The sequence below is a fragment of the Rhinoraja longicauda genome, chromosome 11 (genome assembly GCF_053455715.1).
Source record: "Rhinoraja longicauda isolate Sanriku21f chromosome 11, sRhiLon1.1, whole genome shotgun sequence".
Taxonomy (NCBI): Eukaryota; Metazoa; Chordata; class Chondrichthyes; order Rajiformes; family Arhynchobatidae; genus Rhinoraja; species Rhinoraja longicauda.
In genome coordinates this window covers 50,463,907-50,478,928 of record NC_135963.1, presented here as the reverse complement: position 1 = coordinate 50,478,928, position 15,022 = coordinate 50,463,907, and the positions used below count along the sequence as shown (strand labels likewise).

Genomic DNA, 15,022 nt, shown 5'->3' with positions numbered 1-15,022 from the left:
CGTGGGTACTGGTTGCAAAAGGGTTATTTATATTTTTATGTGGGCAAGTTTGGTGACATGTCCAAGTTGTCGAACTGTGACTTGAAGAGTGACAAGGTTGGTGCACATCTGGTGGTGTCGGGAAGGATGTTCCACTCTGGGATAGTCCATCTGGGATAGTGACTGTTTTTGTTTGCTCTAATTCTAGTGTAAGTGAAGTGACCTGAGGACTGTCTTGTAAATTTCTGCGTATTGGATTGAATGAAGTGAGATGTGTTACTGGGGATGATGCCATGAGTCTCTTTGTAGACAGTACATAAGCGGGCTTTGGTGCGTCTTGACTCCAGCGACTCCCAGCCAAGGCGATTTAACATATCGGAGACGCTTGACTGTCTTGAGTAGTCGTCACAAACAAACCGTGCTGCACGCCCCTGAACCTTGTCAAGAATGTCAATGTTATTTTTCTGGTGAGGGTCCCATATTGTCTGGCAATATTCCAACAGTGGGCGGACAAGTGTTTTGTACGCTACCTCCTTTGTTGGTTTGTCACAACCGGATAAATTTCTCTGAAGGCCCAAAATTCTGTTTGCTTTTGTGACAATCTGGTTTATGTGTCTGTTCCAGGCTAGACAGATGTGAGTTCAACTCCCAGGTATGACTGGCCTCAGCATCAACCACACAGATTTGTAGTGATGTCCCATCTCTAAAATTATAGGTGAGAAATATAGTGGACGGGGTTTAAAGCGATAGATTCCAGTAAAAGGTGTGGGGGGGGGTGGATTCTGCATTCAGTTGATATCTGTGGACACCTCAGTTTTACTGGTACAAGCAGTATGTCAGACTGTTGTGTGTGTTGGAAGGAGCTGTAGATGCTGGTTTACACTGAAAACAGACACAAAATGCTGGAGTAACTCAGGCAGGCAGCATCTCGTTGTGAGTGCCCCTTTACAATACTGCGATAGTCAGACCGATTTACGCATCGAATTGGGCACCCACTTCAATAATCTGAGCATGAGGGGAGGGGCAATTGCAGGAAAATGAACCTGTCTTTGTAAAGTCTCAAATAAGTTTGCTCTCCACCGCCATTAAACAATCCTTTGTGAAACAGAAACGAAAATTATTGGAAACACTAGTCGGGCAACACTGTGGAGAGAAAGAGTTAATGTTTCAATTGGAATATTCTTCGCCAGAAACTTCTTACAATCTTCACTATGCCACACGCCTTACACTGCTTACTATTCTTGCACTACAATCATTGCACTTTTGTATTTGTGAAAGAGATTAGTTTTAATTCCAGAATTTCTTAATTTTAATTTATGTTGTTAAATCTACTGAGACACAGTAATGGACGAGGCCAGTAAAGAATCATAGTAACACCCTAAGAAAAATATGTAAACTGTAAATCTTATATTGAGCAGTTTTATAATGTCAAATTGATGAGGTGTTTTTGACTTTTTCTGTTCAGTGCACTTGAATGATATTTATTAATAATTTGAAATCTTACAAATAAATTTTACATAATTTGTGTCTCTATCAACATTTAAGTTTGGTTTTAAGAAAAAAATCATAAAACCCCGATAATTGTATTTTTGGAAATGTACATTCTCAAAAAATGTCTGAAGAAGGATCTTGACCCGAAACGTCACCCATTCCTTCTCTCCTGAGATGCTGCCTGACCTGAGTTACTCCAGCATTTTGTGAATAAATACCTTCGATTTGTACCAGCATCTGCAGTTATTTTCCTACACTTCTCAAATAATGGCTAATTTCTAATTATATCTTCCGCTATTTGATCATTTGCATAACTATATTTAATAGTGAAAAATATAGTTAGATAAAAATATATGGAACTGCAGATATTGCTTTATACCAAAGATAGACACAAAATGCTGTTATAACTCAGTGGGTCAGGCGGCATCTCTAGAAAAAATAGACGGGTGACGTTTTGGATTGGGACCCTTCAGACAGACATGATAGACAGTGAAAAATTGATGTTCGTTTGCTATAAACTAAACATGAAAAACACTACATCTCAAGTACGTTGATTATATTTTGATTGATATTTTTAAACAGCAATCAGATTAACAATGTAGAAAAAAAGTTTTAGTGCTATAGAGTTGAGGGCAAATGTTCAACATTGCCATTTTCAATTAATTTCTGTTTAATCTTGCAGGTGATGGCTGAAAATGATGATGAATGGATTTCTCTTCAACCACGTGAACCTCTGCCTAGTCAGTGTTGTGGTAGTGGTTGTCAGCCCTGTGTATTTGATATATATGAGATGGAACTCGGGCAATGGAAGCGGGCAAAAGCAAACAGAGATCAACATCTTTTGAGGAAGAATAATGAGGTAAGTGTAAATTGGAAACCCTTTCAGAGTTGTGAGATAAGTCGGAAATATTTGCTATAAAAGAGGAATATAAAGTTTCTCCTTTCTAAAGAATAAATGAGTAAACGCACAATGTCATGGTACCTAAAGATACAAACCAGAAACTCTCAGAAAAGTTATAGAATTAACTCATCTCGTGCAAGACAACAGGATAAAAATTTCCATTGGCCTCTAAATTCGCAGGCTGGGTTAGCTGAAATTCAACCAAGACTCATGATCATGATATAGTGAATCTGACTGGAGTGGTACGTTTGCTGAGTTCTAGCTCAAGTTTGATACTGATACGGGATAAGAAATCACGTGCTACAAATTGTCTAGGTTCATATGTAAAGAATTTCCACTTTGATGCAAGAATTCACTAAGAAATTGCAGAGTTCAGGAGAGCAAAATCAAATTGGCACAATATTATTGACTAGCATACCTCTTTGATTTTTGTAAAATAAAAAGTTACACGATGTATGAGTATTGCTAAAACCTTCAATAAATATCACTTGAACTTGTCTAGCCCATAGTAACTTCGAGACAACTTGTTACTCAGATTGTGCTGTATTAGTAGCTGCATGGTATAAGAAGTGATGATGCAGACAGGAGAGTTGTGGATCCGTTAGGTTTTTTAGTATCAACAAGTACTAATATTTACAGATAGTTAGATCAAATAACTTTTTGCTTTAATTTGGGGTCCGGTTTGGATCGACTACAGCTTGTTGGACAGAACCTAGACCAATGTAAGAAATAGTGATTCGGGGACAAGTCGGGTAGTAGTGTCCAGAAGTAGTCACCCTGGATAAAGTGGAAGCAGTGCATGTTATACTGATCAAGGGATGTACAGTACTTGCATATGCAGCAAAGTTCTGAGACCTGGCCCAATTTGTGTAACAGTGACTAATACATTAGTATATGGAAATGATTAATAATAAACGTGTTTGGAACTAAAAGATAAGCTGTATACATGTTGATAATCCTTCACCTCAGTTGCAATTCCAGGATCATCTGTTTATAAATAAATATTATGATGGTTTCGAAAATCATATCAATAAAAGTTGGCAGTTTTCAACAAAAACTATTTATTAACTGTAAAGGAAAGTAGACAATTTGAAGAGGAATGATTTGTGCATGCCAAAATATGAAATCCAAACCTTATATTGTTGCATTGTCTGCCATCTGTTTTGATGCCAATTCAAGTGAAAGTTGTGGGCGTTTACATCTCAGTTGTCCTTGTGTATGAAGCAGATGCTGTTTATACCGAAGATAGGCACAAATTGTTGGAGTATTTCAGCGGGGCAGACAGCATCTCTGGAAAGAAGGAATGGATGACGTTTTGGGTCGAGACCCTTCTTCAGACTGAGTCAGGGGAAAGGGAAACTAGAGATACGGAAGGGTACACAGAGCATGTAAGGTGTGAAAAGGACAGATCAAAGCAAACGATAATCAAAGAAATCAGAATGGTTCATTGTTGGCTGAGGGGAAGGTGGCAACGACGTTTACAAACAGTAAAATTAATCAGGAGGACAGGAATTAGTCGGTGAACTGGGATGGGGGAGAGATGGAGAGAGAGGGAAAGCGAAGGTTACTTGAAGTTAGAGAAATCAATATTCACTGTTGGGTTGTAAGCTGCCCAAGCAAAATATGAGGTGTTGCTCTTCCAATTTGTGTTTGGCCTCACTGTGATAGTGGAGGAGGCCCAGAACAGAATGGTCTGCATGGGAATGGGAAGGGGAGTTAAAGCGTTTAGCAACCGGGAGACCGCATAGGCCTAGGCAGACTGAACAAAGGTGCTCAGTGAAACGATCGCCCAGTCTGCGCTTGGTCTTGCCAATATATAGGGAGTCCAGACTTGGAACAGCAGATGAACCTCTGCATCACATGAAAGTACTGTTGGGGTCCCTGGTTGGAGTCGAGGGAGGAGGTATAGGGACACAGGTTGCATCTCCTGTGGTTGCAGGGGAAAGTACCTGAGGAGGGGGTGGTTTGGGTGGGAAGGGATGAGTTAACCAGGTAGTTGCAGAAGGAAATGTCTCTGGGAAAATGGGTGCAGTTGGGAAAATGTGGCTTTTGGTGGGATCCCGTTGGAGGTGGTGAAAATGTCGGATGAAGTTGTGCGGTTCTGCAGACGAGGAAGAAATGGAGGACTTTAAAGCCTTCCTGGTAGGGGATGGAGAAGAGTGATGAACGTTCATATTAAAGATGAGGGAGTGGGGGCCTGGAAAATGGAAGTTATTAAAGAGACAAAGGGCGTGTGGGATGCATTGGACATAAGTCGGGGGGGATTGGACCAGGGGGTAGGATGGAGTCAAGGTACCTGGAGTCTCCGTCTGAAGAACAGTCTGGACCTGCAAAGTCACCCATTCCTTCTCTCCCATGATGCTGCCTGTCCTGCTGAGTTACTCCAACATTTTGTGTCTATTAATTGTCCTTGTATTAGCGTCAAGTTGCTCAAATGAATAGAAATGAAATGACATTAGTACTATTAGCAACTATCCTATTTCCTATCTTGTTTCAGTCAAACCAAAATGACTCGCAGTTAATTGTACCTGAGAAATGGAGTGCTTTTGTGATAGTGTGTGTTGAACAGCAGGCAGCTGACGCTTATCTCTACAGATTCCAGCTGCCTAGTGGTTGCCATCTCGGATTGACTGTAGGACAGCATATTGTGGCAAGGTAAAAGATCTGTGCATTTACAAATATCCAAGATGTTAGTTATTCACATCAGCTCTGTGAACTGAAAACCACTTCATACAAAAGAGTTACCAATTGAGGGAAGTAAAAGGCAGCTGTAACCAGAGCTGCTTTTTTGGAAATATAATGTTATATTGTTGAAATGAAATCCTTTAGGATGTCTCACTGAACAATTAATTGATGCTTTTTTCAAATGCAGACGCATTTATCCTCTTTGTCTCAGGTCACTAGCGGATTTAATTAAACCAAAAGATATGATCATAAATTTGTTTTCTCAAATATTACTGTATATTCTGGTTTACATTGAAAAAAAGAATAAAATTATAAGCTAAAGTGTTCAAAGCAATAGGAGTTTGCAGCAAATTTGGTCCACATTAATTGGTTTGCAAAGTTTTGAGAATGTCATTGGACTCTTCAAGCAAGAGTGCTATTGATCACTAAGTGTTCACTGTCAGCGCTGTTGTAGTAGAAGTAATGAAAATGGAATCAAACAGAAATAAAGGAGGGGGGGGGGGGTCTTGATCAGAGTATGCCTAATCAAATACTGAGACACAATAGCAAGAAAATGGCAAGGCCATGCAGGTGACTAGGCGTACGACTGGGGAGTTTATAGAATGAGTGGGATTATTTAATTGGATGCATCGTGATCTAGCCGACACTAAGCTCTCTGTTTAACTTGCAGGGGCATTGTAAGTGATCTGGAAGTTCAGAGAGCATATACTCCAGTGAGTCCTGTGGATGCAGAAGGTTACTTTGAAATTCTGATAAAGGTAATATGCCACTACTGTGCTGTTGTCAAGTTATCACACTTCTGACACAGACCACACAGTCCAATTGCCCTATTTCAGTATGTAACATGTTTAATGTATAATATACAGGATAGTACTCCAAAGTAATTCATGATGTGGGTTTTCTGTGTGGAAAATTGTGTCTCATGAATCTGATTTTTTTTTTAAGAAGTCAGCAATAGAACTGATGAAGCCATTGTTTATATGGACTTCAGCAAGGTTGACAAGGTCCTGCTTGGTAGGCTAGCCTGGAAGATCACATTACATGGAATCTAAGGTACCATATATATTAATGATTTGGATGAAGGAATTAGAAGTAACACGAGCAAGTTTGCAGATGACACAAAACTGGGTGGCAGTGTGAACTGCGAAGAGGATGTTAGGAGTTTGCAGGGTGACCTGGAAAGGTTGAGTGAGTGGGCAGATGCATGGCAGATGCAGTATAATGTAGATAAATGTGAGGTTATCCACCTTGGCGGCAAAAACAAGGAGGCAGATTATTATCTCAATGGTGCCAGGTTAGGTAAGAGGGAAGTGCAGCACGACCTGAGTGTCCTTGTACACCAGTCACTGAAAGTTGGCGTGCAGGCATAGCAGGCAGTGAAGAAAGTTAAGGCATAACGAGAGGATTTAAGTATAGGAGTAAAGAGGTTCTTCTGCAGTTGTAAAGGGCCCTGGTGAGACCACATCTGGAGTATTGTGTACAGTTTTGGTCTCCAAATTTGTAATTGAGGCAGTGCAGCGTAGGTTCACGGGATTGATCCCTGGGATGGCGGGACTGTCATATGAGGAAAGATTGAAAAGACTAGGCTTGTATTCACTGGAGTTTAGAAGGATGTGAGGGGATCTTATAGAGACATATAAAATTATAAAAGGACTGGACAAGCTAGATGCAGAAGAAATGTTCTCAATGTTGGAGGAGTCCAGAACCAGGGGCCACCGTCTTAGAATAAAGGGGAGGCCATTTAAAACTGAGGTGAGAAGGAACTTTTTCACCCAGAGAGTTGTGAATTTGTGGAATTCTGTGCCACAGAAAGCAGTGGAGGCCAAATCACTGGATGAATTTAAGAGAGAGTTAGACAGAGCTCTGGGGCCTAGTGGAATCAAGGGATATGGGGAGAAGTTGGGCACAGGTTACTGATTGTGGATGATCAGCCATGATCACAATGAATGGCAGCGCTGGCTCGAAGGGCCGAATGGTCTCCTCCTGCACCTATTTTCTATGTTTCTAACTAGACAATTGAATTTCAAAATTAGTACAGAGGAATTAGTCAAAGGGTAGTTGTGGTAGGTTTTTTCTCATTGATTGCCTGTGACCAGTTGTGTGCCACAGGAATTGGTGCTGGGTCCACTGTTTGGTATCGACAGACATGATTTGGATGATAGTATGGGTTACATTGATGGTAAACTTGTTGATGACACCAACATTGATGGTATAGTATAGTGCAGTGCTTCTTAAACAGGTGAATGGTTCACCCAAGGGTGAATGAAATTAGAGGGGCGAATTAAATTAGAGGGGTGAATGAAGGGTGAGTGACTTAATAAATATAAAATTATAAACAAGGGAGAATGAGGCGAAAATTACAAAAAAACATAAGAAAATTTAGTCGAGGGTGAAAGAAATTTTGTGATAAAGACTCAAGGGTGAATGACACTGAAATAGTTTAAGAAGCACTGGAATTTAACAATGGAATTTAACAAGCGTGAGGTGTTGCAGTTTGATAGGTCAAACCAGGGAAGGACTTGCACAGTACATGGTGAAGCCTTGGAGAATGTTATCGAACCGAGAGATGCAGGAGTACATGGATCGCTGAAAGTAGCGATGGGGTGGTGAAGGGGATGTTTGTCTCACTTGCCAGCATTGGGAAGGTAACTGAGTACAAAGGTTGAGGCATTATGATATGAAGTAAAAGGTTGGTGGTGAGATCACACATGGAACATCGTGCAGCTCTGGTCACCCAAGTGCAGGTAGGATATTATTACGTCGGATATGGTGCAAAAGAGATTCATAAGGAGGTTACCAGGACTTGTGGCCATGAGTTATAGTGAAAGGATAAATAGGCTGGGACATCTTTCTTCGGTGTGCAAGAGGTTGAGGGGTGGCCTAAAATCAAGAGGGACATAGGTAAATTAAACACCGTATTTTTGCCAAACCAGAGGATTATAAAACTAATGGTCATAGGCTTAAAATGAGAGGGGAGAGATGTAAGAGGGACAATAATGACCTGCAAAGGACATTTGGACAGGCATATTGATAGGAAAGGTTTAGAATGATAGGAGCCAAATGCAACTATCCCAGAATTTCCCACTTGGTTCGCATGTCCAAGTTGGGCTGAAGGACCTGTTTCCATGCTGTACAGCTCTGTGACTCTGAATTAATTTAAGCCATTTCAAAAAACAAATTATATGTGGAATAATTTCATTTCATTTTTTACTCGAATAGATCTATGAAGATGGATTAATGTCTCGATTTGTGAAAACCTGGAAGGAGGGAAATACTGTTTGCTGGAGGGGCCCTTTTGGCAACTGTCCATACAAACCAAATCAAGTAAGTTACTCAACTTGGAACTTGGATAGAAATAAATCTAATGTTTTTGTCGTGATTATTTAGATTGGGGAAGAACCAGGTCTTCATGAAGATTTAAGAAGGGTCACGACCCGAAACATCACCCATTCCTTCTCTCCAGAGATGCTGCCTGACCCGCTGAGTTACTACAGCATTTTGTGTCTATCTTCGATGTAAACCAGCATCGGCAGTTCTTTCTTACACAAGATTTTTTTGTGTCCTTGTTCTCCTAAAGTAATAACTAAAAAATCTGTGCAAGATTCTTAATTTAGTGAGGATTTCAATAATAAAATATGTTTTAAAATTAAAAATGGAGTGAGTACAAAATACATCTATTAACGTGTTCTGTAAAAGTGCTTTTCCAAATTCATATATTCAAAAAAGGGAGTGTATTGGGTAAAGTACAAGTGCACCAACCCGCTAGAGGTTATTGAAATAAAGATCAAAGTTTGCAATGTGTTAACACCATTTGCTTTGTTGGTATCTGTTAGTATGAACAGCTGCTGTTATTTGCCTCGGGAACTGGAATAGCTCCAATGGTATCTCTGATCCAATATATTGTGGCAAATGAGGAGGATGAAGCTTTTATTACCCTAGTTGGCTGCTTCAGGACATTTCAAGATATCTACATGAAACCTCGACTCCAGGAACTAGCTGCTTACTGGAATGTGAAAATGTTGTTTGTTCTGAGCCAGGTAAGATCACGCATTGGCACAAAGATTGGTACCATGACCGAGCGTTAAACTGACTGGTGAAAGAAACGGCAGGAACGAGTGAAATAGAAAATCAAAGGATGAAGTAGAGTGGCTTGAGTACAAAAGGAGAGGGAACCAGAGCCAAAAATAAACAAGGATTACTTGAGAAATGTGTAAAGAAATGGGCAAAATACAGAAGAAGTGAGCTATACAAGCATGTTCATGTCATAGGAGCAGAATTAAGCTATTCAGTCCATCAAGTCTACTCCACCATTCAATCGTGGCTGATCTATCTTTCCCGTTCAACTGCATTCTCCTGCCTTCTTCCCGTAACTTTTAACACCCTTACTGATCAATCTCTGCTTTTAAAATACACAAAGACTTGGTCTCCAAGACTTGGCCTCCCAGTGAATTCCACAGATTCACCATGCTCTAACTAAAGAAATTCCTTCTCATCTCCTCTCTAAAGTGGTGGAAACATCCTCTCTCGACTGGTGGAAACATCCTCTCCACTTCCACGCTATCTAGGCCTTTCACTATTTGGTAAGTTTTAATGAGGTCCCACTCACCTCTCTAAACTCCAGCGAGTACAGAATCATTAAACACTTATCATACATTAACCCAATCATCCCTGAGATCATTCTCGTAAACCTCCTCTGGACCCTCTCCAACACCAGCACATTCTTCCTCAGATGTGGGGCCTAAAACTGCTCACAATACTACCAAATGTAGTCTGACCAGTGCCATAGAAAGTCTCAGCTTTATATCCCTGCTTTTATATTCTGGTCCTTTTGAAATGAATGCTAACATTGCATTTGTCTGCCTTACTACCAATTCAACTTGCAAGTTAACCTTTTGGGAATCCTGCATCAGCACTCCCAAGTCCCTTTGCCATTCTGATTTCTGAATCTTCTCCCCATTTAGAAAATAGTCTACGCTTTTATTCCTACTGCCAAAGTGCATGACAGCGCATTTTGCTACACTGTATTCTGCCTGCCACTTCTTTAACAACTCTCCTAACCTGTCCAAGTCCTTCTGCAGACTCTCTGCCTCCTGTCATTACCTGCCCCTCCACCTATTTTCATATAATCTGCAAAATTGGCCACAAAGCCATCATCCAAATCATTGATGTGAAGAGTAGCTGGCAACCAACCAAAATCATGCTGACTTCAGCCTATTTTATCATGTGCTCGAACATCTCATCCTTGATAATGGACTCTAAAATCTTACCAACCACTGAAATCAGGCTAACCAGCCTATAGTTTCCCCTTTTTGCCTCACTCCCTTCTTGAACACTGGACTACCTTTTGCAATTTTCCAGTCCTCTGGGACAACTCCTGACTCTAATGATTCCTGAAAGATCACTACTAATGCCTCTACAATCTCTAAAGCTACCTCTTTCAGAACCCTGGGGTGTAGTCCATTTAGTCCAGGTGACTTATCCACCTTCAGACCTTTCAGCTTTGCAAGCATCTTCTCTTTGGTAATAATAAATCCACCAACTTCTGCCCCTGACCTCTTGAATTTCTGGCACATTGCTCGTGTCTTCTGCTCTGAAGACTGATACAAAAAACATATTCAATTCGTCTGCCATTTCTTTATTCCCCATGGCCACTACTTTATTTCCCATTACTACTACATGCACTGAAGAGAAATGCAAGTAACGAAAAAAAAAGAAAATAAGTAAGAGAGCAGAAAGGAACTTGAGGTACATTTATGTCTAATTCTTGTACATTTAAGGATGTGAAAACATTTTTGACTCAACTAACATACAGCACTTTCAATGAGGCAATGAGTGTCTGTTTCTTGAATGTCAACATACAAAAAGATATAATATTTACCTCTGTAGCTCCTGAACAGATGGTTAATGTAGATGAAACAATATACAACCATACTTGGTTACTGGCATCTACCATGGCTACATCTCCTTTTTGAAAGGATGCCATCCCTTACTCTCAATTTCCCCACCACATCTGCTTCTAAGATGAGGCTTTCCACTCTAGAAAATTTGTGATATCCTCTTCAGTAAATGTAGTTTTCCCCATTCCTCTTATATATTTACCCCTCACCTGTGTTTCCGCTGTGTCCCGCATTTATGTTCCTGCTCCTCCTCTCCTCAGACAGAACAAGAATAGTTTCCCTGGTCCTGGCCTTTCACCTCACCAGCCTCCACATCCAACACAGATTTATCTGCCATTTCTCCCACCTTCAACGTGGTCCCACCACTACCTACGTCTTTCCGTCCTCGCCTCTTTCGGCTTTCCTTAAAGCCCACTCCCTCTGCAAATCCTTGGTTACCCATCCAACCTGCTGCCTCCCCAGATACTTCCCTTGCAATCACAGGCATTGTACCACCTGTCCCAGCACCTCTCTCGATGTAGCCTCCTTTACATCAGTGAGACTAAGCATAGACTAGGCGAGCATTTCAACGAACACTTGCGCTCAATCCACCAATTCCTTGTTGCTAACCATCTGACTTCCCCTTCCTATTCCCATACCAACTTTACCGCCTTTGGCTTCCTCTCTTGCCAAGTGAGGCCACATGCTAACCGGAAAAACAGCATCTTGTATTCCGCTTGGCTAGATTACAACCCAACGGTATGAATGTTGAATTCTGCAATTTTAATAAGTAACCCCCCCACCACATCCTGTGGCGCACACGTTTCTCCCACCACCCGGCCATCCTGCTCCTCCCCCCCTCCTTTGTCACTTACCATCCGTCACTCTTCTCCCATCCCTGTGTCCCACATTTCCCTTTTATCTCTCCCCCCCCCCCCCCCCCCCCATTCTCTTGTACCTATCTCTCTGGCTTAACATTTTACTGTTTTTCTTTCTTTATTGGATACCTTTTTATCTCCTATTCACTTCTAGCCTTGGTCATTACTCCATCCATCTGCTGATCACTCTGAATTCCTCCAACACTTGCACATTGTTCATACATTAATACCGTTTATTTGCCTCTGTAACAAAAACATCCAAGACATTTCAGTTATCAAGCACAAACTTCATTGGCATTTAACAAAAAATATGTAACATAAAATATTATTTTAGGAGCAAGACCTGACACATCTTTTGTGGAGTTACCGAGAAAAAACTTACCTTGGACGTATCAATTGTGATATGGTGAAGAACTTTGTAAACTCATGCAGAAGGAAACCATTCATTATGGTTTGTGGATCCATAACATTCAATAAAGATGTCCTAAACTATCTCAACCAGTTAGGCCTTTCAGAAGACAATTACTTTGTGTTTTAGTAGACCATGGGAACCTTGTTACTGTGGAGTCACTGCTGCAACACCAAGAAAAGCTTCTGATATTTCTGGAAGACTCCATGCCAAAGACTGAAAAATGAGTAAATGTTGGAATCTAGAACTAATGTGTTCAAATTACTGAATATCAAGAATGTGGGACTTCAACGTTTCTGGATGACATTATCCACGAGAATCATGAACGACAGGTTTGTGAAGGTTATGCAAAAGTCTATAATTCATCCCAACAGAACTGCTAAACTGCTGCACGTCACTGAGCCTCATGTTAGTGGGAGGGAAGGTGTTGGAGAGGATTCTACAGGATAGGATTTACTCCAATTTGGAATGGAATGGGCTAATTAGGAACAATCAGCATGACTTTGTGTGATCTAATTTTTTGAGAAGATGACGAAGGTGATCAATGAGAGTAGGGCGGCGGATGTCATCTATGTGGATTTTAGTCAGGCTTTTAACAAACTCTCCCATGGTAGGTTGATCCAAAAAATTAACATGTACGGGATTCACGATGACTTGGTCATATGGATTCCAAACTGGTTTATTCATAGAAGACAGAGTTGTGGGGGAAGGGCATTTGTTCTGGCTGGAGGTTTGTGACCAGTGGAGTTCTGCAGGGATCTGTGCTGGGATCTCTGCTTCTAATGTATATAAATGACTTGGACGTAAATGTAGATGGGTTAGTTAGTTAGTAAGTTTGCAGACAACACCAAAATTGTTGGAGTTGTGGAGACTGAGGAAGACTATCAAAGTATGTAGCAAGATATTCAACTATAGAAATGGACGGTGAAATGGTAGATGGAGTTTCATCCGAGCAAGTAGTTGGATATAAGGGGGATGTTTATGGTAAGACCCAAGAGGATGAAGAAGAAATTTATCACAATGCTGCCTGAATTAGAGGGTATTAGCTACAAGGAGAGGTTGGACAAAGTTGGATTCTTTTCTCCAGAACACTGGAGGTTGAGAGGAGACCTGAAAGCGGCATTTAAAATGTGAGAGGCATAAATGGGGTAGACTGTCCAAACCTTTTTCCCAGGATAGAAAAGTCAAAGATGAGAGGGCATAACTTTAGGGTAAAAGGGGCAACATTTATAGATGATTTGCTGGGCAAATTTGAACAGAGAGGATGGTGGATGCCAGGAACACACTGCCAGGGGCGATGATGGAGGCAGGTACATAGTGGCGTTTAAGTGGGTTTTCGGATGGGCACATAGATATGGATTATTCTTTTTTTGCCATCCACTCTTGGAGGCACACATATGCAAAACTGTAGTCTCACAAATGTCAGTTAATCACATATCCGTATAACCTGGCAGCTATTAAAGTGCATGGATTCCACTTGAGCATTCAGTGTTTATCTAATGCTGCATGTAAAGCTTCAATGAAATAATTTGTAAACCTTACACATTCCTCTCAAATTCTCAATCGCAATTCTCTTGAAGAACACAAGAAAGTAGGAGCAGGAGTGACCACTCTTTTCAAGATGATCATGGCTGATTTGCCCATCTCTTTGCCAATTCACCTCAATTCCACAAGCTTTCAAAAAATTATCCTCCTCTCTAAATATCTCCAGTCTTCTAGCCTCCAAAACATAGATAGAGAATTTCAGAAATTCACCAGCCCCTGAGAAAAGAGATTCCTTTTCTGTTCAGTTTAAATCACTCAGAAGTTGAGATGTTCCCTCTCATGGCAGAATCTCAAACTAAAGGCCAGAGAGAAGACATTTCTATGCACCTCAGTTTTAAATCACCCTCCTGATGTTTTCTTCTCTGTCCTATTGTTTGAGACTGCCACGAGTGGAAACATCTACTTTGTCATGTCTGCTGAGAAACTTGTGTTTCAATAAGACCAGTCCCTGTTCTTCCAAAGGAATATGGGTCTAATTTATCATGATAGGACAACATTCTCATCCCAGGAGTTAGCCTAGTGAATATCTTCTGGATGGCCTCTAAGGCTAGTATACAATTCCTCAAATTAGGAGGCCATAATGTACACTGTGCTGCAAGTGCAACCTTAGCAACACCTTGTACAAATGTAAAAATAATTATCTATTTCTAAACTCCAACACTCTAGTAAAAAGGTTAATGTGTGATTTAACTTCATTATTTGTTGCATCTGTGTAGAAAACTTTTGTGTTTCATATACAAGAACACCTAGATTCCTTTGGACCCCATTCATTGGCAGTCTCTCTTCGTTTTGGTTCCTCCTACCAAATGGCGTAACCTTACATTTTCCTATAATAAACTCTATTTCCAAAAATTTTGCTCTCTCACTCAGCCAGCCTCTATCCTGTGGCAGAGTTCGAATATCCTCATTGCTGCATGCCCTCAAACCTGTTTTTGACTCGTGAGCAGATTTTGACTTCTGTGTTTATACCTTCTATGGCGTCATAGTAGTCTTCACGCCTATCTTTAAACAAAAACACCCTTGCCACGTGGCCCCCGAAGGTGGTATCCCTTCCCTGTGTTTGAGCTATATCTTCAATGGACTCTGACCCTCAACGTCCAGCAGCAGAAGATTCCTAGACCGTGGTTCTCCCCCATAGTACCTTAGTGTTGGCTTAGTGTTAGTGAGTCCTTCAGCACATACTCCTGCAATCTGGAATGGGGCTTCAGGATGAAGATGTCAATGCTGAAGAATAGGATTTTATTGGTCTACCATCTGT

The 15,022-nt window shown here is 40.9% G+C and overlaps 1 protein-coding gene across 4 annotated transcripts in view; it reads left to right on the top strand.

Moving 5' to 3' along the window:
* LOC144597904 (NADH-cytochrome b5 reductase-like) overlaps positions 1–15,022 on the top strand; it is a 15,812-nt gene extending 790 nt beyond the window's left edge. Inside the window, exons 1-7 of one of the 4 annotated variants that reach the window (XM_078407674.1) lie at positions 614–694; positions 2,153–2,329; positions 4,869–5,026; positions 5,727–5,814; positions 8,276–8,380; positions 8,890–9,093; positions 12,145–15,022. In XM_078407674.1, coding sequence (XP_078263800.1) covers positions 2,156–2,329; positions 4,869–5,026; positions 5,727–5,814; positions 8,276–8,380; positions 8,890–9,093; positions 12,145–12,348 — 933 coding nt within the window. In that variant the 5' untranslated portion in view covers positions 614–694; positions 2,153–2,155 and the 3' untranslated portion in view covers positions 12,349–15,022. Of the gene's footprint in view, positions 1–613; positions 695–2,152; positions 2,330–4,868; positions 5,027–5,726; positions 5,815–8,275; positions 8,381–8,889; positions 9,094–12,144 lie in introns of those variants that run through there. The other 3 variants (XM_078407673.1, XM_078407677.1, XM_078407676.1) reach the window with 3 other exon arrangements.